Raw genomic sequence first — 26,743 nt, 5'->3', positions numbered from 1 at the left:
AAAAAGAAATTCTAAGTAGGATTTTTTACTTTCTTTCCAAGACATTGGAAGATTACACACTTGTGAAAGTGAAAAGAAGATACATCATTGTAGCAAAGATTTGGTTCCTTTTGAGAAAGAAGTGGAGGATTCTTTTCTCTCTAGGGTAATCAACCCCTTTTTTCTCCCTATGCTTGTTGTACGGGCGAGGACTAGCGAGTTGAACTGAGGCTAAATGCTAGACGAGCTCACCTGTAAAATAAAAAGTGGCTGGGGTTAAATTTTCCGATTTCATTCCGATACTTAAATCAAAAGTTATCAAAAGTTATATTCAGTGAATTGGATTGCATACCTCTCCAGTGAATAAGGTGCTGATATTTATATTAGATGAGATAGGGAGTAGAATGATGGGGTCTGCTGATAGTCTGACTTCATAGAATAAGACATGGCGACGATGTCAATAGGAGGGTTGAATTATAGATTAGCTGTCTGTCACATCAATCATATCAATTACTAGTCATATCATAGTAACGAGTCAAGATTTTTGATATCTCGATTAGATGGATCATTCCGAGATAAGTTCTTGGCAAAAGACAGTTAGGTTGAGATATCTTATGGACCAGGTTAACTGAGATGTTTTCTTAATCGAGATATCCACACTTGTTATTATCATGAATATACTATTTTTTCCGTCCATTTATATTTTCCAGAATTTGTGATGCCTTCTGATCTCAAACTAATTCATTTGTTTTTCGACTTTTCAATTAGACAATCTCAGAAATCCTGTAAAAAGTTCACTTCCCTCTTTCGTAGCCCCCAAAAAACACGACATGATGTTGTCTCAAGTGCTAGAGAATTTTATGGAATCCGAGGAGGAATGCGATTTTGAATCACAAACTAATCAAAGCACGAGATTCAGTCAGAACAAAAACTAAGTTTTTTTTTTTTTTTCTGGAGTTCAAATGTTAACATTGCACAGGACCAATATCATAGGGGACAAAGTTCTTCAATTGTCATCTCATGCCCTTCAAACTGTTCTTTTTTTTAAACATAGATTGGACATAAATCCGAGTAATGCATAAAAGCGAGAATTATTGTATGAACTATTTTATAAATCCATGTCATGCGTCCCTTTCTGTGAATGTAGCTAGTGGTTTGGCCGGCATGAGCATATATGTTTGTCATGGCATTTAATCTTTAGTGTGATTCGTCTTTAGACCACATTTCTGCGAGAGAAAAAGGACGGAATCTCTTTGGTAAAAGCTAATTAGAAGACCCTCAATTTTGATCTAAAAGAAGCCCCTTAGTCATCGAGTCTCGTGCTACTAAAAAGATTAGCAAAAATATTTGCAGTACAAAAGCAATATTTATAAAAACTGTTTTCTTTGATTGATGCTCGTACTAGAAAAAGAGTGATGGATAGATGGAAAATGTGATTGGGTTCGTGATATTCTCAAAAGGGTTTGAATCTTTTGCTGGAGCAAAAGCGAGTCGAAGGGGTCAAATATTCGTTCAGCTTTCTCACTTGGGAAGGTTCTTTCAGCTTCTTCTCGGTTGGGGAAGGTTCTGTTTCATGAGTTGGTTTCGTCGTATTATTTAATCATCAATGGTCCACAATCACAGCTTTCAAACGGGTTTATCTCTCTCTCTCTCTCTCTCTCTCTCTCTTTCTGTCTCTCAAGTTTCAGTTCTTTTTCTGCGTTCGACTATTGATGGGGTTCTCAGCTGTACCTCGATTGTTCTAAGAGATGGAACAAAACGTTACAGGATTCTATGATCATAGCAACAACGCGTAGTGGTAGCAGAAAAAGCTCATTTACGTGATCATGAGACTCGAAAGAGTTTGTACTTTCTTCCCAGATTGTCACAGACTCAAGTTCATCAAGTGTTAATTTTACCAAGTTGTCAGGTAATTCTACGTTATTGAAATCCTTGTCCGCTTAACGTGCATGGTTATTACCAGGAAGGTCATGAGGAAATGAATTTACGATGTTAGTGCCACACAGCTGGAAGTATTGAAGGTGCTTTAGCAAAACCGATGAGATTATCCAACTAAAGTAAGGTCATAACTCATACAGTAGACAGAATTTGTCTTCTTACTCAGCATACAGGGTAAATTACTAGCAACTCCCTTGTAGTTTTGCATATTATCACATGACCCTTTTTAACGTTTCAAAATATTCATATGACCTCCTTATGGTTTTATGTATACTAGGGATTCGAATAGCAGCATTCATAACGTCATTAGTCGGAATGCCAATATAATAGTTTACTTGAACACTAAACAAAATGAGGGTTTAACTAAAACCGTAGGAGAATTATGTCTATGGAAGAATTTCAGTTTTGGTCCATAACATTTGGCTTGTGTGCCAAATTATTCCCCAATATTTCGACCATCAAAATTTGTGATTTTAAGCAGATTTAGAACACCCAACGAAAATGGAATAATGACTAATAGTGAACATAAAAATGTCATTAGTCAACGACTTTGACTTTACATTTTTGGTTGATCCCCTAATGTTTTGACTTTGAATCATCGTATTTCCCTAATTTTTAAATAATGATATTAAGGGTTTTAACATGAATTGAGATGTAAATTAGAATGAAATATATTAAATGGGCAATAATAATTCTAATTAAGCTTATTGTTTTTCTTTTTTGTTTTTATTTCATTTATTCATGCTAATAAAATATCATATGTTTCTTTTCTTTGCATAGTTAGTCTCAAATTTGGTAATATATATAATATTATTTCTCACTATTAATAATTAATTGATAATGAGTTTTATGATATTTTATTTCTAATGATAATTTAAAAAATTAATTAAATGTCCCTTTAAAATATAGGGAATATATACTTTTTATATTAAGTTGATCTCTTTTTTTAGTATCTAATAGGTTATCAATTGAGTTTAAAATGAAGTTAATATTTTATACACATTATATGAACCACTAAATGATTATCAAGGTATATGTTATTAAATAAATGCTTTAAATTATAATATTGAAATGTTAGCTTTTAATTGGCAGGAAAGACAACAAAAAAATAAAAGATAATTTTTTTAAGAATTCTTAAAAGTATTTCACGTTGATACTTACCTTCACTAGTTTTCATAAGTACAATGGCTAACTACAACAATTTGAAACCTATATACGCAAGACATACAACAATTTTTGTAGTAGTAACTATAATAAACTTAGATTATAGAAGTATAATTCTCCTTTTCTTCAATGACTTTATGTTTTAGTTATTATTGGTATATTATCATCCAATTATAATTTATTTAACAAAAATATGCTATTTTTTGACTACACTAAGATTGTACCAATATAAAGCATTTTAATTAATAGTGAGAAACAATAATATACATATATTATACCAAATTTGAGACTAACTATGCAAAAGAAAAGAAACATATGATAAATTATTAGCATAATTAAATGAAATAAATTTTAAAAAGAAGAAAAAGAAGTTTAATTAGAATTCTTATTCCCATTTAATACTATTTCATTTTAATTTACATCTCAATTTATACTTAAATTCTTTTAGGCTTTGTTTGGATTGAGCTTTATTTCTCAAAATTTATTTGCTTACATCATCATTACAATTTCCAATACACCTTTTTACTTTTCCAATTACCTTTTTATCTCACATACATCACATCACAAAAAGTGCTACAGTAAAAATATCTCTAATAATTCACAATCCAAACACATTTAAAAATTAGAAAAATATAATGATTCAAAATCAAAACATTGAAGATTAAAACTGAAAGTCAAAGTTTTTGACTAATGGCAATTTTGATAGTCACCATTAGTCATTGTTCTATTTCCGTTAGCTATCTTAAATTTGCCTATAATCACCAACTTTTGGGACTGGATTTAGTTTGATCAAAACTAGAGCTGTTAATCGAGCCGAATCAAGCTCGAGCACATGATAATCGAGCTCGACTCAAACCTCCAATCGAGCTAGCTTGAGCTCGCTCGATTAGTAGTTCGAAATTCAAAAGCTGTTCGAGATCGGCTCGTCATTCTCGGTCGAAAACTCGAACTCGAGTTAAAAATCGAACCTAGCTTATCAAACTCGAAACTCGAGCTCGAACTCGAGTTCAAGATCGAGCCGAGCTTATCAAGCTCGAACTCGTTTGGGAATTAAACATTTATTTGAGCTTTTAAACTCGGTAGGGAAGATAGCATATCAGCTTCTTGTACACTCATATTTAGCCTGACAAATTAAACATTTATTTGAGCTTTTAAACTCGGTAGGGAAGATAGCATATCAGCTTCTTGTACACTTATATTTAGCCTGACAAAAAAAGATACACATTCATTGATATATCATCTTCAATTCGACAAGCCATGCAATTGATGGACAATGCAAGGCAGACACGATGAAGAAATAGAAAAAGAACTTAAAACTGCAACGACAACTATCAAATGGAGGAACAAAAAAGGTGTAACCATTAAACAATTGCTTATTCATCTTCGACATCAGACCAGATCAGATTAAAAAATGAAAAATTACATAAAATTAACCAAAAAAAAAAGGAAACCTACTTTGTTTGAAAGAGCTCAACAAAAGGAAAAAGGTAAAATGCAAGAGTAACTATCAACGAGAGAACAAACAAAATGAATAAACAACTACTTCATATTATATTCGTTCTGTCATCTCCTATAGAAATTAACTCAGATTTCCACCCAAAAGATTAAAAAAAGAGAGAGAGAGAGAACAGAAAACTGGGATTGGGCCTAGGCGAGTAGACCCTATCCAAAGGCAAAGAGAAGGAGCTTGGAGTTGGCGAGCCAGGTGATGAAGAGTAATGAGCCTCCTCTGAAGAAGACGGAGGGCATGTACATAGGGAGAACTGTGAAGTGACAGAAGACAGGTAGGAGAGAAACTAGCCTCAAGAAGCCTTTTGGGATTCTTGCAGGAATGAAATAGCAGTAACAGAGAGATGCTACCACCGATGACCAAGCATAGATTGATTTAAAGCTCCCGTGCTCTATTTTGGAAATGGTTACATGGATGTGCTTCTATTCTATGGCGTTTGTGGTTATGGGATGAGGAAGCTTTGCTTTTATTGAACGGACCGAGCAAAGGACAAGATGCATATCTCACCACCAATGATGGTGGTGAGATGGTGGACGGATTGGTGACGGAGGTGAGATGATGGATGGATTGGTGATGGTGGTGAGGACCGGAGGGTGCAGCTATGGCTGTGGAACGGCCGAATGGGAAAAGGAAAGAGGAAAGAAAAAATTAGGGCTAGAAACGGAAATGAATTAGGTAAAACTATCAGATACACAATAAAATGATGTTAATGTCCCTATTATTCGAGCTTGTCGAGCTGTAACGAGTCGAGCATAGCTCGGCTCGTTTAATAGATGAGTATATCTAGAACTCGAGCTCGGCTCATTTTTCTCAATAAACAAGCTGAGTTGAGCCCTTATCGAGCCGGGTCGAGCTCGGTTCGCGAGCTACCCGGTTCGATTAACAGCTCTAATCAAAACATTGAAGACCATTTTGACACACAAGTCAAACATTGGAGACTGAAACAGCAATTCTCCCTTATGTCAATATATGTAAAATTATAAGAAATTAATAGACATTTAAGCAAAACTATAAGGTTAAGTGGATATTATGATTTCATCGCACATGCTTTTGGAAGGCATCTAGTTCAAACGTTGTAAAGGAAAGGTGTTTTTCTTCTATTTTTATTTTACCTAAAACCATGGGGGATTATGTATATAATTTGAAAAAAAAAATTAGAGAATCATGTGGTAATATGCAAAACTAGAGGGGTTTTTTTACTGATTGACCTAAAATCTATGAGGAGAAAGCGTAGATAGGGTTTTGGCGGAGTTGTGATATCCAACTAAACAGGAAAATAGAGAAAAGAGTACAATCTATCAGCATTGGCAAGGAAGTCTTGACATCTTACGACAAGAAGAAAAATATTAGTGCTGTGATACGCCAGGTTTATGTGAATATATTAGTCCTAAAGTATATATTAGCAACTTAGTGTAATGTTGTGGAGTACAGACCAGAAGGAATTTTTCATCATAAAGAGTCATGAATTTGAAGAACTTCGGAATGGAAATTTAAAAGGATCGACGAATGCAGATGACTAAGAATCTTTGGTCTTTCTGTGATCATGCTTTGATGCTTCAGGATGGTCAATGGAATTCTAACTTTCTCATTTTTCTCTTAGTGAGTTGGTTCAGATACTTTCCAATGGCTATAAAAGCAGGAAAAACATCGCAACTTAGAGAATGAAACTGAGAACTCAATACTGCAGCGTGACATACTAACTTTCACACTTTAAAACTTGACTCATTCTTTGAGAAATTTTTTGAGCAAAGAAACCCAATAAGCAAAAAAATCAATAATATTTTTTTATTTAATATAGGAAAAATTTTAAGTTACCATATCAAATATCTCAGGATACATACAAAGTAGGAAGTTGGGTTTTATCTTATACTTTTGTGGGAACGTTGGCTTTTTGCACTTTTGAGTGGTATTCTCCTCAGCCATGTATAGTTTTTGGTTCGTTCTACTCCACAAGTTGATTAGCCTTCTTTCTCTCATTCTGAAACTTTTTCGCTTTAGACTCTGGGCAAGTAGTGATCTGCCGCTGTCTACCTATTTATCTGGAATATATGCATGCAAGAAGATGCCATTGCACCACAGCGTCTGCGTGGAGTATTCCGTAATGCTTCAGACAAGAAAAGAAGAAGTAAAGTATAATTGTAGCAACAAGGAGCCCTTGGAAATGATATGATTATCAGGCACCAGTAGGCTTTATTGCATTTGGACCCCTGGAAATTGTGCATACCTCTTCTAGACTCCCACAGTTTGGTAAGACTACATGTTGCACCCCTTGTGAATTAGAGAATGCAAATAAGATAAATCGAAATCTCGGAAGATAAATGTGATCCAAATCTCTCAGTAATAAAAAGCTCATTAGAAGCAAACAGAGAAATGAATATAGCGATTGGTTTAGCAATGCAAAATGTAAGAAGGATTACTGTTTCAAAAGCCAAAATGGACATCAAATGCCAAACAAGTAAGGACACGATGAATGCTATTAATTTTCTATTATTGCTATGCATCTTCCCGAGTTCCTTCTTTCAGTAGCTAAAAAATTCAGACTACAGAATGTAAATGAGTTAAATAACAGCATTAGAATTGTTACTTTCCAGAATCAAATACGATCATACAATTAGATATATATAAACTCAATTCTAACAATTACTCAAGGATTCCTCCAGTATCTGAAAGGAATACGGCTCATATAAAATATTCAATGGTATACTTGGCTTTGCTTGAGATATATATGTATGGTCAAATCAATAATCACATGCTAAATTACAATACTTCACTTTCAATATTCAATCCATCTTCAATCAACCTTTTTGTGTGCTTGAAGCCCTAGCTTACGTATCCAACGGGGAAGGAACTTCCCCAAATATCCGCGACGCTAAGGCGCGCGTCTATTTCTAAATGAACTAACCATGACAAATTCCTTCTATATATAACATACGGGGAAAAAATATGATTTCTTCGGTAGAAAGAGAAGTCATATTACATCAATGACACAAACATATTGGAAATAGACCTTGTATCAACACTATGACATGTAGGTCAACATATTCTAACTCGCTACAATTGGTAGAATGCAATTTTTCATCGTTTCGAACGACTTGGACATGTTTGTCGTTTTGAACGCGATTCTTAAAGTAATCTTTATTCGATTAGGATACGCAAACTTTTGATCTACAGTATTGTGCAAGAATATACATGTATAGGAGAGCATGTATTCCATCCGCGGTATAAAACGAACTAGATCACGAACTTGAAAAAGTTTAGGGGCAGAAATAAATTTTCACAAGACGTTTCAGGGCTTCCTGTGCAATTAAAAGAAAAGAGAGTTTTTCCCCCTTAGAGAGAATATAAGAATGAGTTGGAATTAAGCTGGCCTGCATGTAAACTTGCCAACCTGAACAAGAAGCAAGGCGAACGGAAAACCAAATAAGGCACCATGTAGTAGAATTCCATTTCGTCATGGCTGTTGAAAATATAGCCTAGCTGCAGAAGCTGCATGTCCATTGGAGACACTGGACAAATAGATTTGTTGGTTCAACGTTTCAAGGTATAATAATACGAATAGTCCATACACAACATGGCCAACAAAGTACAAGCACATAATATAGAAAATGTACACCTAGTCCTCCAGCTTCTTACCTTTGTTCACTTAATATGTGGCTGGAAATTAATGGATTGTTTTTTATTTCCAACCTTTGTTTTCTTTTCCTCGAAGTCCTGGATATGGAAAACCGAATCATTGTAAAGGAAAACTTTCTTGATGACAGAAAGTGATAAAGATACTTCTGAAACTATATGAAAATTGGAGAACCCATAAACCAACAAAAGCAAAAAAAAAAAAAAAAAAAAAAGCTAGACTGCATGCATTGCACATTGACTGGAGGTATATACGATGCGTGATCAAGGTCACTCTCATTGTGACCTTGCTCTTCTTTTTCCAGATATCTCACCCTCCCTCTTGGCCTATTTACAGCCACATATATATAGTTACCCAAAAAAAAAAGCAAAAAATTTCAGCCACATTCTTTCTGCTTCAACACAGTGGGTGTTTTGTAACTGTTAAATGCTTTTCTTCCCTTTTTTTTTTTTTTTTCTTCTCCTTTTCTCTTTTGTCGTGACATTTCTTCAGACAATGAGCATTCTTGACAAAATTAACGTCTACAGTAAAGTGCATAGGAACAAATATTAGAAAAATTATTTCCTTTCCTATTTATAGGAAATAAGTTGATGCCTTGTCAAATTCCAGCCATTGCTCTAATGCAAAGGTAGAAAATTTGTGTTACACACTAGCTAGCTAGCAGCCCAAAACTTGCTTCAGGCGGCGGTAGTTTGGAATATTTGTCAGCTCCATCCGCTAGTGAAGCCAGTGGTAACTTAATTAGTATGGCAATTTGTCGAGAAAAAGAAACACAATTGAAGAACGTGGTTACCATAGATAGTGTCTTTCATCTCATGTATTCTTCGTTAAAATTGAGGAATGGAAGTGATTCAAGCTATTTGTACATGATAGTTAAGTCCGCTACATAATCATGTCATCCCTTTATGGATCAAATGGCACAGTAAAATTAAAAAAAAATAGAGGATTAATTAGGTAGGTACATGCAGAACATGCGGGATAAACTAAGGGTAGCCTTTTCTGAGATGGATAGCTTGGTTGCTCACAAAAAATAAATAAACAATGGGGTAAATTACACTTTAGCCTCCTATGATTTAGCAGTTTTTCATACAATCATCCTGTATTCTCAAAATTTATACACAACCTCCTCAATGGAAATTGTCTTTTGTAACATAAGCAATTAAAATACATAATTACCCTCGTTTAGATACGATAATGACTAAAGTGGCCGAAATTCACAAATATAGCATATATTACACGTTAACTCCATATATAATTTAGTGCTTTTTCATATAGTTCTCTTTTGATTTTTAAAATCTATATATAAACCTATTATAGTTAGCAAACAGTATCTAATCTTCTAACGTTTCCGAAAAAAAAAAAAAAAAGTTAACAAACAGTATCTATTTTGACATTTGGGTATTCTTGATATTTTAACAGTTTCATTGTAGAGGGTAAATTCCATCATTTTAACACTTTAATTCAAAATTGAAAAGAATCATATATAGTTTTTGAAACCATAAAAAAAATATGTGAAAACAATAGTAAACTATTGGAGGATAATTTACTGATAAAAGTAGCTAGTTTTGCAAACCATAAAAGGAATGTTATTTACCCTAAAAAAAGAATTAAAAGTTGAATGGATATGAACACTAGAAGAAGCTAATGCGTGATAAATGAGGCATCGCATGTAAAATCCAAATAATGAAACAAAACAAGAATGTTTTTGGAATACACGGTCCGTGGACTCTAGAATCGATTAATCTATTGAACATTGACACTGTAAAATTTTCTAAATACCTTTTTTGTAAATTATATTAGTTAATCACATATTGATCTCAAGTTTTGTTCAAGAAGAAAGTGAAATTCAAAACAAGTGATGAGACGCACGTTTATAAATTGTTCACACTAAATTCATCCCTTATACTCGAAAATAACTAAGCCTAGTGAAACTGCAGAGATGGAATCAGAACATTTACGTTGCGGAGGCAAATTTCACATACATACAAAATTTGGACTGAATATAAAAGGTTTCTAAGATTTTTGAAGGGTAACAAAAATAAATTGTCAAGGACATTTTTGGCAGTATAGAAATTTTTCAGGGGGGAAAACCCAAATATCATGGACTTCGGAGGGACTTCGGAGTAGCGGCCCTTCCCCATCCCCTTAGTTTGGTTCTTAGCCGAAAGTTGTTGATCCATGTTTTATTCTTTTGTTTATTAACTATATTTCGGTGGACATTTCTTTGTTTTTTGAAGGCCAAGTACAGAATATAATTTCCGGTTCATGCCTTCCAATTGATCCACCAATACCAATGAGAAGTTGAGGTAGAAAAAGTTCAGCTTTTAAGGAACTAATTCCAAGGATAACCAATACTCGTTTCGTCTAAGGATGGCAACAGGGCGGGGGAGGGGCAGCCCCAACCCTCCCGTCCCCCGCCCCGCTGCCTGCAAATTCTTCTTGTCCCCCGCTCCCCCTCCCCCCGTCCCATCCCCGCTCTGCCCTGCTTTTCTAGCGAGTACTTCCGTGCGATTAATAAAAATTTGCTATATAATTTTATTATAGTTAAATTTTAGCAAATAATCAGGTACTAAAATATCAACACATCACCAAATTATTATTCATTGTAATTTCACAATTGAAACTTATAAAAACAATCAAATAAAAGTTATTTGAATACAATCGAACATGATGAAATAAATACAACTAAAGTAGTCAAGTTTTCACTTTTGACATAAATACAATCACTAATTCATTATTGTGCTTGTGCTTTTTTTTTTGAGAAAAAAATGTTATTGTATTAAGTGTAATTAGGAATTTAGTATAAATGTATTAGCAAATTTAGTATAACTAATTAATAATTTGTATTAGTACATATATATAATTATTAGTATAATTAATAATATCAATTATATTACATATACTAATATACATTATATAATACATATAACTAATAATATCATTATCATAAGTCTGTAACTAATTAAATGATATATTATATATAATTATATACATACATATAAATATATATATTTTTTATATATTTATATTTTTCATGCGGGTGGCGGGGCAGGAGATGGGGCCCCTCCCTGTTTCTAAGCGCGGGGGATTGCCCCCGCCCCATTAGTCCCCCGTAATTGGTAAACATATCATCTTAATGTGTTTGCTTTCTTTTTCATGCTTTTCCATCTTTTTGTCGTCTTCAAAGTTGTTTTACTTTTTTCTTTCCTTCTTCCTTTCTCCTCTTCCCCCGAGTAGCAAATCCTAACGTTTGGAAAAATTCTATTGATAAAGAGGTCAAAGGCCAATTGGGAAAAATTTGGTCGATGGGGGCTTCATCCTGCTAAAAACATGGGCCAAAGTTGATGGTTATGATCCAATGCTGGACGGATACATGAAGCAACTAGTTTCAAGAAGAGAGTAAGTAATACAACCGATCTTCTGTTCTACATTTTATATTTTATTCCCCTCTCTATCCTATTATCATTTGCCCCTCATATATATCATGTTTTGATTTCTTTTTTGGTTTCTATAAGTTTCAATAACTAAACAGGGTAAAAAAAAAAAAAAAAAACAAACTACAACAAGTTAAAACAACACTATACAGTAAAAACAAAAATATATATAGCAATAAGTTCATCAAAAAATTCCATTTTCTTTGATATTTTTTTAGTATGTTGTATTTTGTTTTTCACCCTGTTATTTGTTATTAGAGCTTAAAAAAAAGAAGAAGAATTAAAGTAATATATTTATGAAGGACAAATGGTAACATAATGAAAGGTGAAATATGAGTAGGATAAAAAGTGGAATAGAAAATTCTTTGCGATTAACTATTAAACACGCCAATATCAATCCATGTGAGATATGACATTGATGCAGGACTAGGAGTCAGGCAATGCTTTCAATAGACTGCATATCTCGTGTCTACAATTATGTATGATTTTAGACAAAATGTGAAAAATGAACATCATTTTGCCAGCATCAAACATCGATTGATCTGTTTTCAAATTTTAGGAAAAATGTGGCCCTTGATATTGTTTGGAACAATTGCTCAGCCCTCTTATAGTCATTGGACAGCATTGCTAAATAACGTGAAAGTATATTGCAATATATTTTTACAACAAACTAGAAAATAGAGCGTGCAGAGAAAAAGAAGAGCAGAAGAATAAGGTGTAAGACTCTCGTTTTATCTTTATCGACCTATACTATGGTCACATAATCATAGTGATTTAGAGATCTTTTGGATGTTATTTTCTAGTGGAAAAAAAAATGCACCTTAACGATTTGACGTGGGTGAAGTAAAAAGTAAATTATGACTTTTCTTACCGCAAATTGAGATTGAAATTGAATGATAGGATGCTTGTTGTGAATTGTGATGCTCTGGACCAATCCCAACCTCAGCACCATCATTGAGAATATGTTTTACCCGCAGGTCCACATTGCTATATTGGGGTAGCTTGCTTTACAGTCTTGAAAGTTGGATTAAAAGAGCGGTTACAGGTTAATACCATTAGGATATGTGTCGTTTTTCCAATTCTTGTGCTGTAGTTAATGTTTTGGCACAAACTAAAACACTCTTTCGGCTGTCCATTTCTTAAACCTTATCAATTAACCAAAACCAAAACGACTGATAACAAAAGAAAATTCTTGGAAAAAGAAAAAGTAAGATTCCTAACAAGAAAAAGAAAAAATTGCCCAGTCATAGATACCTGGAGGCAACTTAGAAAAAAACCTATAAATAGCGAAAGGCTTTCATGAGCACGTACATAGCACCCCTCCGCTTCCCTCCCCATTACTGTTAGCAGCTTGTAGAACCAGGCTTTGTTCCCCTTCCTGGGGTAGTCTAATAGTATCCATTTTCGAGGTTGAAACAAACTAAGACGATGCCTAGAGGGGGAGGAGACCCACTGGTGGTTGGACGAGTAATAGGGGATGTTTTGGACCAGTTCACCAGGTCCCTAAGCCTTAGCGTGACCTATGGTAGCAGAGAAGTGAGCAATGGTTGTGAGTTTCGACCCTCTCAGGTTGTGAATCAGCCTAGGGTTGAGATTGGAGGTGACGATCTTCGCACCTTCTATACTCTGGTAAGTATAGTAAACTTCAAGAAAAATCCCAGGAGTAGTTTTTTGTTTTCCCTTTTTGTTTTGAACATACCTCTTTTCTTGAATATTGAGTATTCCAGCCTAGCTAGGGCAGGAAGCGGAGTTCAGATGGATGGTTTTTTCTTCTTTAGGGTTTCATTCTTTCGTCATGAGAGCATGTTTCACCAACTTTTGATTGTTGTTTATGAAGGTGATGGTGGACCCTGATGCTCCAAGTCCCAGCGATCCAAACCTTAGGGAATACTTGCACTGGTACGTACGGACTCTCGAAATGGCTCTCTGTCTCTCTTTCTCTACATGTTTCGTGCATGCAATCACTGGTCCATGCAGCTCAGGTTGGGGTCTTAGGATTGGTCGTCTTGGATGTTGATTAGAAACATCAAAATATGACACTGGGCAACTGGGAAAGGCAAAGTTTCGTTGCTAACCTTCACTTTACAACCTTTTCAATAGGTTGTAAAATAAAAGCTTCTTTTTTTCTTTTTTCTCTTTTCAAAGCAGGTGAGGGTTGGGATATGAGAAGCGGGGAAGGAGGAGGAGGAACTGAATCCAAGACAAGGTTATAGAAACGTTTACTACTCAAAGTTATAAGCTACTAGTATTATTTTGAACACAAGGTAAATTTGTGACACAGTTTTCGCACCTGGTTCAAAAAATGAAGTATATATGAAAACTTGTTTCAATCGTACAGTTTTCAACTTTTGGCCAATCACAATGGTTAACGGGGGGATCTTGGGAGAAATTAACCATTACTTTTCATTGCAGAAACTTTTCTGCAAGAAAATATATCATACTACTTTCTAGCATACTGTTGCACTGCAAAGTACTCCAGAAAGAAGAAAAAAATACAAGTAAAAATTTTTTTAAGAGAGAGAGAGAGAGAGAAGGACACAACTAGCTAGTGCTGGAGATGTAGGATGAATGACGTGAGACAGTGATGACACACAGCCTACGAAATCTCTGTTAAAATCCGGTAAAAATAGTAAGCAAGCAGAGACTGACAAGAGAGTTTGGCGTGCTGAAGTAAAGGGATCTTGAAGGTATTGTCGAAATCGAGTGGTCGGGAAGGGATAGTGTATATTATCAATCATGGGATGGGATCCCATCGGACTAGTCGCAGCAGGATCGCAGGAAGAATAAAACAGAAGGAAAGAAAGAAATATAGTCCACGTTGCTGTTGTTTGTTGATGTTGTTGTTAGCGTGTGAATATTCAGGAATGAGACCAATCCGTCTGTCTTTGCTTTGCCTTCTTTTTTCATTGGTTGATTTGCACATATCTTTCACTCAACTCACCTCCCCACTGTGACAATATTCACAGCCCCAACGAATTCTATCCCAGATACACTTCTAAAGCCGCTCTATGGTCCCTACTTGTCTACTTGACGGGTTCTCCCAAAGTCTAGTGGCTGTGGTAATTTCAAATTTTTTTTTTTTTTGGGTTCAATGTCATGATTTTTTTTGTGTATATATATATATTTATTTATTTTGCTTTGGAGGAGGCCACTAGTGCAGTGTTCTAGGCAAGCTAGTTTTAATTTTTACTTCGATCAATCGATGATGAATTAAGTGATGCAAATTTAGACCTTGTTTGGACAGTCACTTTTTGTCAAAAAATTGCGTCGTTTCCGTGATCACATTTTCTTATTACTTTTTTTTTTCCTTTACATACATCAAATCACTACAATAATTTTTTACGAAAAAATGCAATCTAAACAAGGCCTTAGTTAGGGTGCCGTTTCTTCATTAATATTAGATGAGGTGAGCTATGCTTGAAGCAAATAAACGCTTCATATATATATATATATGGTCCTTTCACTTCAGTATTCTTGGATCTCTTGACTTGTAATTTTTTGAGCTAAACTTTCCAAAGAACTCAACTTTCTCGTGATGATAGGAGCAAAATCAGCTCATCAATGATTCGAAAGAATTTGAGACAAAAACATGATGGTTGATGCAGTACCTCCACCTATATATTTGCCTATTAATTTCCTCCTCTCCCTCCCTCTCCCCGGGGGGGGGCTTTTTTGGTTCAGAATTGTATTACCATAACAGCTGCTGGACAATGGACCATAATTATAGTTTTCCTTTCAAGAAAAGATCGCAGCATACAATACAATACAACCAACTAACCATGGATATATATTATAGTTAGCTGTAATTGCTAGCTAGCTTCTTGTTTTGTTGGCCGGCCGCCGCCCTGAAACTCATCGGAATGGAATTATTGATGTGATAGTAGTAGTAGTAGGAAAGGACGAATTTACATGGATGATCGATCTGATGAGGGAAATTATTTTGTACTTGATCGTAGCTTCATTTTTTTTTTCGTATGTTCTGGTCTATAGTAGAAGAAGGCAGGGGGTATGCCATGTTTGGGCCCGGACTAGGAATCTGTTTTTCAAGGTGGATATGGAATGTACGAACTCCAGCTTCTTTTTAAATATTTTTTTTCTTCCTTTTTCTTGTTCAATCAGCTTCTTGCCTTACAATGGGCATATATACAATACATACATACAATAAGAGAGGAGACAAAGTTTTGATCAATTTGCTTTACTGTAGAATATATTTCTTCTCCTTTCTTCGCCTTTGGAAAAGAAGACAAGGATATATGGCATATATGGATTTTAGAGAGTACTAATTTCTGCTTCATATCTGAAAATTAATAATCGAAAATTGCTAATTTTATATATCAATCAATCAATTCATTCATTCTTCCAACTGGGCTTCTGCAAACTTTGGATGAGAAGAAACTCCTAGCTATTATTGATCGACCGTGCTAGCTTAGCTTCCATTAATCCATTAAATTTTTCTTCTTCTTAATTTGCATATATATATATATATATATATATATATATATATATATATATATCTGTCTCCTTCAATCCAATAATGCGAGAAGCACTACTTTGTTGCATAGTGATGATTCTTGACTTCTTGGTTCATTTCATTGACATACATATATATGCTGCTGCTGTAAACCATTTTTTTTTTTTTACAGGTTGGTCACTGACATTCCAGCCACCACGGGAGCATCGTTTGGTGAGTATCTCTTTTTGTTACAACATGAAGATTCGGCTTTTCCATATATATGTTTCTTTCTTCTTCTTCTTCTCAGCTCTCTCTCTCTCTCTCTCTCTCTCTCTCTCGGCTCACTCAAATATATATACATATACATATACATATACATATATATATCAATAATTCTTCGGATATATATATATATGTGTGTGTGTGTGTATGTATGGCTACTAGATATGCACATGAACACAGGAAATAAATTCTTTATCAAACAACAGGAAAAAGGGACCAAAAGAAGAGAACAAAAAAAGGGAATCATGAACATGGCCACACCACATGGGCATCATCAAAGAAAGAAAAGCTTCCTTCCTTGCTTGCTCTCTTCTTTTTTGATACGTTTGGTTCCACGACTAAAACCTTCATTTTATAATCAAGATATGATGTGGGCTACCTAGCTAAGCTATACATAACCTGACTGACTACCCTCCCTTGATTTTTTTTTTTATGTATAATGAGAAGAAGATACGTTTGGTTTCATCATGACAACCAAACAAGAAAAGAAAAAAAAAGGGGGTTGCATGTATGAGAAAGAAGAAGAAAGGAAAAAAAAGAAGAGAGAAAGCTTCTTTTTTTTTGCTCCTCTTTCCCACTGGTAGATTAGATTACAGTTGACGTCCTTCAACCTTTTTAAGGAATCATATCTGGTCTTTCTAGTTCAGAATTTACATTATTATTACTTGGTTTTTTTTCCTTTTCTCTTTTGGCTAGCTCCCGCTTGCCGACAAAGATTGAAGAACTAATCTTCCTCATTTTATATTGAAAGAAGAAGATACGTTTGGTTACCTTATTGGCCAGGTGTCCTTAAACTTTTGGCCTCTAAATTTCAAAAGTTCACCAAATCTATTCCCCCCTATATATTCCAGCATTTTGATATGCTTTTTGTAGATAGATAAAATGGCGATTCACGTCTATCCATCTACACATGTCATTACTAGAGGTAGGAGGATCAAAATGTCGTACTAATTTATTTGTAGAAGAAGAACCAATTAAATTAAATGCTGCATCGTGAAACATTCATTCATTCATTCGTTCATTCAATCATTACATGAATGATTACGGAGGATTTTTTTCGACAAGCAAGCAAGCGAAAACAAGAAAGCAAAAAAAAAAAAAAAAAAAGTCGAGTAGTAGGAGTTACCCTTTAATTTCCACTAGATGTTGTCACGGAGTACTTCTTGGACAACTCGAACATCATAACTTGTACGCACCAATCTAAAAGAAGGGGGATGAGTAGAGGTGATCAGAATCACATGCTGGTGGGAGTGTTGACGAGAGATGTGATCAAATTTTGCTTATACTTTTTTGAGCCTTCGAACTTTCCTTTTCTCCTGTTTCCATTTTTGAACCAACATTATCCTACCCTTCTTTCTTTTAAGACGTGGGTACTTACTGAGTATCAAAATGAAAGGAGGAAAAAAAAAGTCGAAGTCGTGGGTGCTGAAACTAAAGGACTTTGATTAGCCAGCCAGCCAGCCAGCCCAGAGATTTATTTCCTGGAAAAACCAACCCAAAAAAAAAAAAAAAAAAAAAGAGGCTAGCTACATTTGATTGCTCCCATTATAAGCCACATGCTTGTGGAACTTTTGAAAAAATGGTAGACTGTGACAGCTGCTGGTATTATGGCATTTGTATCAATTATTGTTTTACCAGGATCACTATTCTTCTCTGTGCCTTTTCTCTCAATCATATTTAGTCAAAGGATGTCTCTGTCAAGAGATATGTGAATCATTGTTACTTCTTTTTCTTTTTAACTAAGATTACACGGAACTCATGATGATGATAGGACCATTATTTCAATCAACCAGATACTCTGGAAAATGTAAATAGTAATAATATTACAGCTGAAAAACTTAAATGTATATATTCAAAACCTCCTCTTATATATAACTCCTAAAAAGAAAAAAAAATGTAGATGTTATTAGTATTTGAATCAAAAATCGTGGAATGCTATAATATATGATCAAACCCACAAGAGACGAGGATCTTGAAGATTAATATATTATGCCCTTTTTTTTTCTTTTTGCTTGTTTTCTTCGTTGGCAATAATAATTAATTAAGTTGCATTTTTAGTAGTGTCTACTCTACTAGCACCAAAAAAAAAAAAAAAAAAAAACTTTGAAGGTGATACGAAATGATAAAATGGCAGTCATCGAAAGTTGGGAAACTAAAATAACAGCAGGTAATTAAGCCATAAATTTGCTGGTCATGAATGCATTGAAGAAATAACTTTGCATTCTTTTGCGTGATTGATACCCTCCTGTAGGCCAAGAAGTTGTGTGCTATGAGAGCCCACGGCCATCAATGGGAATCCACCGCTTCATATTCGTGCTTTTCCGGCAGCTTGGGCGGCAGACGGTCTATCCACCTGGGTGGCGCCAGAACTTCAACACCAGGGACTTTGCTGAACTTTACAATCTAGGCTCGCCTGTTGCAGCAGTTTACTACAACTGCCAGAGGGAGAGTGGTTCGGGAGGCAGAAGACGATAACAGAACCCCCAAGTATGCAAAAATTAATGTTATGTTACTCGTAACATAATGATGATAATAGTATCGAGGCCTTAAAAACTTTAAAAAAAAAAAAAAAAAGTAATAGTAGGATCAAGAAGTGTGCTGATAATAATATGTCTTCTTCCCTAATTACATGCTACGTAACACATGGTGATGCATGTGTTAGGGTCATATCTCCTTCATCAATAGTAAGAAATCATCCCATTTCACTGCATCTTGATGCAGTTAATGTGGTCATCTCTTATTATTTTTCATTATCTATGGGGATTAAATAGTGATGCAGATACCATCACAATGATGATAAGATCAGCTATATCTAAGTCAGCTGGTACTCCTCCTCCTGTGTGTTGTTTGTATGCAGAAACACCAAAAGTTGAAGATGGTCCAGATAGGAGTCTACACCCTTGAGCTAGCCCATTTTTAAACTTTGGTTGGAAAAATTGGTGTGTAAAACTCATTATTATATCTTTGAATTAGACATAATTGGTATGGATTTTAGTAGTACGAATATCATGGCTATTGTCTTCTGTTTCTTCTTTTACTTTTGTTCGCATTCAAATATGTAGTCGAATTTGCTGTGTTTGTTTGGTTTTTTGGCTTGAGGATTGAATGCTTGGTGGGGTGGTGGAGTGCAAAATTTTGTCATGTGAATGGCAAAATGGCCGAGTAAGTTGTCTGATTACAAATGTCAGCCTAATTACTACTGATATATATGGTATGAACTGTGAAATGTGTCCTTACACTAGATTGAGAAGATGGAGAACAATATAGTAACAACTGAAAACAAATTAAAGTCGACCCCAGTTGGCATTCGCAAAATTTCACACTTTTTTTTTTATTTTTACAAGATTCACCTTCAGAATTTACAGCTGCTAACTTGCTAGACTGTTTGTAATATAAGTTTTAGAGAGCTGAACACCAACAAAAGTTGAAAGTCTTTTTTCAAAAAAAAAAAAAAAAAAAGAAGAAGAAAGGTTGAGAAACTCATATAGATGGGCCTTGTGAGCTGAAAAATGGACTTGATCAGAGATTTAGAGAAGTCCATGCAAATGGCTGTGAGCTTTTTCTGGGCTTTTTGAAACTACACCTGTTCTGGTTTAAGCAGTTCTTGCATTCTAGTTCATGGCCATGCACCCTTTAGTTCATGCATTAACAATGAGACTTTTTTTTTAATGAATTTTCTGCTGTATTTTTTAATTTTCTATTACATGTTATTTTTTTGAGACTGTTGTTTTTAGTTTTTTAGTCAGTTAATAGTTATTAGATGTTAAAAAAATGAAAAAGAACTAAAATATGATGTTTATGAAGGAAAAATAAGAATATAATAAAAAAGTGAAACAAAGAGTGGCGCAGGAGTGAGACAGTTTGCGCTTTCGGAGAGAAAAGGAAATTGAGAGAAAGATTGCAACGGATTTTTTGTCCCACTATCTATGTCACTCTATATTCTATTGCTATTTCTTCTTCATAAACGTCATATTTTAATTCTTTGTTGTTCATCGAGTAAACACAAAGTTCAACAATCTTAGAAAATTAAAATACACAAAAAAAATGAGATTTTTTAATGAATTTTCTGCTATACTTGTTAATGTTTATTATATGTTACTTTTGAAACTGTTGTATTTATTTCTTTTACTATGTTAATAGTTATGGGATTTTAAAGAAACAAAAAAGAATTAAAATACGATGTTTATGAAGGAGAAATAACAATCTAATAAAAAATGAAACAGAGAGTGGCATCGGGAGTGAGACAGGAGATCCACTATGAAGAAAGATGGCTACTTCCATTTTTTGTCTTCATCAACTTTGTCCTAATTTTGCAATTCCGTCTTTGTTTCAATTTCACGAGACCATTGGTATTAGGAATTTTTCCTATCCAGACTAGTTAGTAACAAGTTTCGTGCCATTCTCTTGAATTTAAAAGCAAAATGATTTTAGTATATTGGATGGTTAAATTAATCAATGTATTTTGCCCATCGGTTTGAAAAATCCTAATACATACATATGCTAACATAAAAACATTAAATGATAAGAAAAATAATTTGTTAGTCAATCAGCCTGGGGATGTGATTGAAGTTTTGTATTTAGAGGAAAAGACATAAAATCTGCTAGTTTAGTAGGAAAGAAGAATGGTATCATCCCTCTTCCGATAAAAAAAATTCTGCTGTTATTCTAGTGATTAAAATGACATATTGCATGCGTTCATGAACTCATTTCATTCCGTTAAATAGTAATCTACTCAATGAAATAAGACTCCGGCCTTTGTTCCCTATGTAATTTCATGACATGAATAAATTATAGCGTAACAAAAAATTTGTTAGCTTTAAAGTTGGATTTGAGGAAACTTTAACAACTAGCATGCATTTTCCCAAAAATAACTTTTAGGAATTGAAGGGCAAAAATTTACCCAGAAAAATATAACTATATATATATATATATATATATATATATATATATATATATATATATATATATACACAATCAAGGGTGCAAATATATGTTCTGTCAGAATAGTAATTAATGGTACTACTCCCTTCGTCTCACTTTATATGTTTTGGTAAAATGTTTGTCATGATTTAAAAATAAAAATGAAAAATGCCCAACTTTCCTATTGTACCCTTTATACAATTTCCAAGAAAACACATTCAAGTCATGTTCTCCTAATAAATAGTGTTACAAATCATTTCTGTATCTTGGCAGTTGTTCTTTTTTTCAGACATTTAACTCAACTAACAAAATATTTAATGTCAATTGAGGGGCAATAATGGAAAAAGTTACTTTAATACTAGCTTTTATGTTTTGGTCAAATTGTATTTTTCTTAAACTGCGTGCAAAGTTGATCATGACATATTAAATGGGACAGAGGAAGAATTATAATCCACTTGAAAAAGATTAAGGATAGAGATTGATGCAATCGAAACATGAAGGGTGGAACTTGAGATTAGAGTGTAAATGGAGGGCGGGCTAGCTTGTACAAGACAAAAAAAATAGTCTTATTTGCCAAAAATTTTTGAGACACACACACACACACACACACATATATATATATATATATATATATTAATCTCGTAAACACTGATAATATATAAATTAATGGGTTTTGAAATATCCCATATGATTCTACTTTAGAGTTAAAATCTAAAATTTATGTGACATGTATTTACATCTACTAGTTTATTTATTATTAGTACATGAAAAATTTATCCTTTTTTCCCTTCCAATTTGTTCATGATATTGTTTGTATTGTCAGGCTAGTTTTTACACATTTTGAAATAATTTGTCTTGTTGTTCATCCTTGAAAGCATAAAGCAACGATGATATTTATAAAAAACCTTTTCTTTTTTTGAAGTAATATTGATAACAAACCTTGAATCGACTAATCCATACATAATTCAAAGTTTGGTCTGCCATTTTAATTGATGGAATTATATTCTTCAAAGTTAGAAAAGAAAAATAACAAAAATTCTGGCACATAGATAATGAAAATGGAGGTGGCTGAGAGGCGAGGAGACAAATCAACAACCACGAGGCATGTTTTCTTACACGCCGGCAGTCATTCCCTGCAAGCCTCTCTGGAGCTAATTTTCAGCCACTGAGGACCGATGCATGCCGGACATCGGTGTTTCTTGTTTTTCCGGCGGGGGAAAACACCGGGGTAAACCACCCCCTTGAGAACTAAACATCTCTGATGACAGAGTGGTTTAGGGTTAATAATTGCATGCGCCGGCCCCCGCTCCACCACCTCCGCTGTATGCCACGGTGGCTCGCTCATTTCTTCAAGTAAAGCACTAATTTTTGCGGTGAGTAGTCGATGTGGGAATGAGCTGCTTGACATTGACTTGGATCAGTCAATAGTTTGACTTTCCTATGAAATTTTTATTTTCATTTATTGTTGTTTTTTTTAAAAAAAAAAAAAAACCCCCCAGAATACCTGCTTTCTTTGCATTCTTATTTTCTTTAATTACAATTTTCATTTGTGTGATTCAACTAAAAACTTATTTTTTTTTTCCTAATTCAATAATAACTTCTTCATCTCATGAGATTAGATGCAATATCTTGACATTCTATTCTACTGACACAATTGGAATAACTGAAGTCCTGGCTATGGCTGCTGTTAAACTGCAAATTCCTCTACATATAAAATTGTTCAATGCAAATTTGCTTCTTTTCTTTTGTATGGATTGCTATTTTCCTCCAAAAATCTTTTACTTTTTCCATGAACACATTTTTTAATCACTTCTTTTATCTCACGTACATCAAATCGCTATAGCACATTTCTCTATAAAAACTCCAAAAAATAACAATCCAGACGGGTTTGAATTCGCCTTGATTCCTATATATGCTAGGCAATATACCAATTAAGGAAGGAAAAAAAAATAAGAAGCAGAAGCTGATCATAGAAATTATAAAATAGCAAGAAAAGGGAAACAAGGGAAATCTGATGAAATGACCAAACATCTTGTAATCTGCATTGATTCTTGAGGTGATTTGACAAATTTTGGTCGACAATGATCACTGACGTTTTGGAACTAAATTGTACTAACAATCAAACCAATATGAAATTGGCTGTATAAAATTTAACCGGTAACATCATCATATAGGAGTTTTAAAAGGAGATCGCCTATAATATGAAACTAAGGTTCTATATGGTTCTCTATGGCAGCAGGATTTGGAGTGGAATAAACCATGTACTGCATAGAAATTGATTCAAATCCCCATGTAGAACTAAATACAGCTTAATCATATTACTGTCCACTGCTGTATTGCAACTTCAGAAACTCCAATTCTAATTCCAGTGCAGCATTCTTCTTCTTCTCATTCTCCAATTCCACCTTCATCTTCTCAATCACTTGCATCAGTTGCTCTTCCCTGCTCATTTCTGTGAACTTTTTCCCCTGTATCAAGCCAATCATGGTCATCACCTCATTCCTTTGATCCTCCAAACTCTTCTTCAGGAACAAGAGGCTACTCAACATCATTTCGCCATCCACACTACCCTGATCACTGGCGCTAATCACAGATTCAGCCTCACTAGTGCTCCCAACATTTTGCACCAAATCATCAGAAACCTCAGAGACTTGATCAGACAAAATCTGAGTTCCAGCCACACTCACAGTCTGCCCTGGAGAATTACTTGAAATTGATCCATCCGTGTCCCCTCCCTTCTCTTGTATAATAGTTTCACCACCAAATCGGACTTGTTTTACAATGCTGTCTTCTTCTTTCTCATTTGGAAAAACAGGGTTCAATTCAAAATCCTCGACATTAAAGTTCCAACCACTGATTCTTCTTTGCTTGATATTTTCCCTCAATGAATCTTCCTCATCTTCCTCCTCAGTTTTATTCAAGGACAGAAGTCTCTGAATTTTCGACTGCCGAAACCTTTGTTCCACGGTGGGCAGACCATGAAGAACATTCTTGACCAAAAATTCGGGACCTTTGCAGTACCTGAAAAATGAATGCTTCAACAATTTATCAGCAGAAGGCCTTCTTGATGGATCTTGATCGAGACATAGTCCCACCATGTCCTTGAAAGACTTTGAAAACTTGTTTTTCTTACTTTCATGAAACTTAGCATAATCAGAGAACCGGAATTGCTTGGTAATCTTCATCAGCAAAGATTTCGAAGGAGGAAGATTGGACAGAGGAGGCCTTCCATGGGCTAATTCCAATGCAGTAATCCCAAAAGACCATATATCGGCCTTAAAACTATAACCCGTATGTGAGTGAATTACTTCTGGTGCCATCCAATAAGGGGTTCCAGCAACATCGGTCAGCATCAAATTTGATGAAGGAGAACCTTGTAACGGTCCATAAGATGAGCTTGATTCATAAATCGAAGCGGATACACCAAAATCAGCAAGCTTCACCGAACCATTTGAGTCCATCAAAATATTGCCAGCCTTGACATCTCTGTGGAGATGGCCCTGATCATGAAGATATGATAAAGCAGAAAGGGTTTCTTTAAGAACCGCAGCAATGCATGGCTCAGGTAATCCATCAGGGAAATTAGAGGTGATGATGGACTGAAGAGAACCGCCAGACATGAATGGCATCACCACCCAAAGACGACGATCAACGGTGAAAAAGCAATGGGCTTTAAGGATATTAGGATGGTAAAGAAGTGACATGATTTTGGCTTCACGCCTGACATTGTCAAAATCTGCTTTAGCTTGATCAAGATCAATGGATTTGATAGCCACAGTTGAAGAGTTCATGGGAAGACAGATGGCCTTGTAGACAATTGCACTGGCTCCTCGACCAATTTCATCAAGAATCTGATAACCTTTAGAGTCCAGTGGATACTGAAACATACTTTTTTGTTCCTCCTCTTCAGAAGAAACCGTGACTAATCTTGATGATGCTGATTGATTCTTGATTGGCTTTGAAAAAAAGAGTCTAGATTGAATCAAGTCTTTTCTTGAAAAAATGAAGATTCTCGGACGATTTTATGGTTGCTAATTGTTGGTCAATGGGGATTGTTTCGTTCCAGAAGATGGAAGAAGGATTCGTGACCACTGACCAGAAGAAAAGAAAAGATGTTGACGGGGTGGTTATCTCAGTTTTCTTGTGAAGATTGAAAGATGGAAATATCATGAAACGGTGCTTGTAAATATCACTGTTGTATGTGAGTCCTGATGCATGTGAGCTGTTCAACTGCTTTGTTGTTTTTGCACTGTGACGAATCAGGGAAGCATGAGATTTGGCAGTTCAGTTTTGCAGCACTGAATCATAGAGGGTAGAACATATAATGTATCCGTGAAAGAGTTTCCTGGTTTGGTGTCCTGTAATTCAGTTTCCTTTACTTTCAATAGATCGCATAAATTAGAACTGCTTTTAAGATCTCCAGCTCTCCAAATACTTGGATTGCTTTGGCTTGAACTATCCTCTAAACTGTGGCATAGGGCTACAAACGAGTCAAATTCAATCGAATGGCTTGCAAGCTTGTTCAATGTCATTTTGATTAAGCTCCACAGTCTTGAATGTCATTTTGTCTAATTCATGGGCATTCTGAGTTTTTCAATGTGCAACTATAAGTACATATTACATAAATGAAGACAAAAAGTTGCGTATGTGATGATAAGAAGTAAATTGGTGCCTTAGACTGTTTCTTCTTCTTCTTCTTAATTTTTTGAAGGGGATGATATTCTTTAATATGCTTGGATCAAGTCCTCCAAAAAAAAAAAAAAAACTAGCATTTTAATACTTTCAGGTGTAAGAATATTCCAAATTTCTTGAAAGGCTATTTACCAAATTTCTCGTGGTCTATTTTAGCTTTTCAAAGAAATTTAACACTACTTATACACTATCAGTCGATCACTAATTGAGTAACTTATCGAGTAATTTATTCCTAGTGTTAGTTTAAATACTAGAAAAATTGAAAAATCTCTACTAACCAACATAATTGACAAGACACGACTTATATGACATGAACAAGTTAAAAGATGGTTCATCTCTTGATAAGAAATCTAGGGTTGTTATTTTTTTAACCCTCCTGCCCGCCCTCGCACACTTCTGTATCACTGAGTTAGCTCGTGTTTTAAGAGTCGTTTTTTTTTTTTTTTATAAGTGACCTGGTAAAAGTAATATTTTATTTAATTATTTTTCGACAAATTTTGTTGACTCAGAAAGTGTTGGGCTTGGTTCGAACTAGTTTTTCCAGTCCACGTTCAGCCCATCTTGACTCGAGCTCAATACTTTTTAACCAGGCATAGTCCGACCCCACTGGCAAAGTGGCAAACCACGTCCTTTGTTGACTTCTGTTGTTCCCTCTTTGGACCAAGATTGACTTTAACGGTTTTTTCGGGCTGGATTGACCACTTGTGTACAGGGAGGCCTCTCTGCGACCGGCCTAATGC

General features: G+C 34.8%; 2 protein-coding genes across 2 annotated transcripts; one reads left to right on the top strand and one right to left on the bottom strand.

Annotated features, from left to right (window-relative positions):
• The first annotated feature begins 12,829 nt into the window (after nucleotides 1-12,829).
• LOC140014332 (protein HEADING DATE 3A-like) lies at nucleotides 12,830-19,414 on the top strand. Its single transcript, XM_072065029.1, has 4 exons — nucleotides 12,830-13,285; nucleotides 13,494-13,555; nucleotides 16,300-16,340; nucleotides 18,643-19,414. The coding sequence occupies exons 1-4, from the start codon at nucleotides 13,085-13,087 to the stop codon at nucleotides 18,864-18,866; spliced, it is 528 nt and encodes a 175-aa protein (XP_071921130.1). The 5' UTR covers nucleotides 12,830-13,084; the 3' UTR covers nucleotides 18,867-19,414.
• A 3,917-nt stretch (nucleotides 19,415-23,331) lies between these two features.
• On the bottom strand, nucleotides 23,332-25,392 carry LOC113707679 (serine/threonine-protein kinase BLUS1-like). Its single transcript, XM_072064195.1, has one exon. It carries the CDS (start codon nucleotides 25,196-25,198, stop codon nucleotides 23,630-23,632), a length of 1,569 nt encoding a protein of 522 aa, XP_071920296.1. The 5' UTR covers nucleotides 25,199-25,392; the 3' UTR covers nucleotides 23,332-23,629.
• Nucleotides 25,393-26,743: the final 1,351 nt, after the last annotated feature.

The sequence above is a fragment of the Coffea arabica genome, chromosome 9c, assembly GCF_036785885.1.
Source record: "Coffea arabica cultivar ET-39 chromosome 9c, Coffea Arabica ET-39 HiFi, whole genome shotgun sequence".
Taxonomy (NCBI): Eukaryota; Viridiplantae; Streptophyta; class Magnoliopsida; order Gentianales; family Rubiaceae; genus Coffea; species Coffea arabica.
The sequence above is the reverse complement of the archived record's forward strand: the minus strand, read 5'-3'. Positions and strand labels throughout refer to the sequence as shown.

Bases quoted from the DNA above. Each gene is read 5' to 3' on its own strand.
- LOC140014332 (XM_072065029.1), top strand. From the start codon at position 13,085: ATGCCTAGAGGGGGAGGAGACCCACTGGTGGTTGGACGAGTAATAGGG. The intron at 13,286-13,493 runs GTAAGTATAGTA...TTGTTTATGAAG, and splicing joins TTCGCACCTTCTATACTCTG to GTGATGGTGGACCCTGATGC. The intron at 13,556-16,299 runs GTACGTACGGAC...TTTTTTTTACAG, and splicing joins CTTAGGGAATACTTGCACTG to GTTGGTCACTGACATTCCAG.
- LOC113707679 (XM_072064195.1), bottom strand. From the start codon at position 25,198: ATGTTTCAGTATCCACTGGACTCTAAAGGTTATCAGATTCTTGATGAA.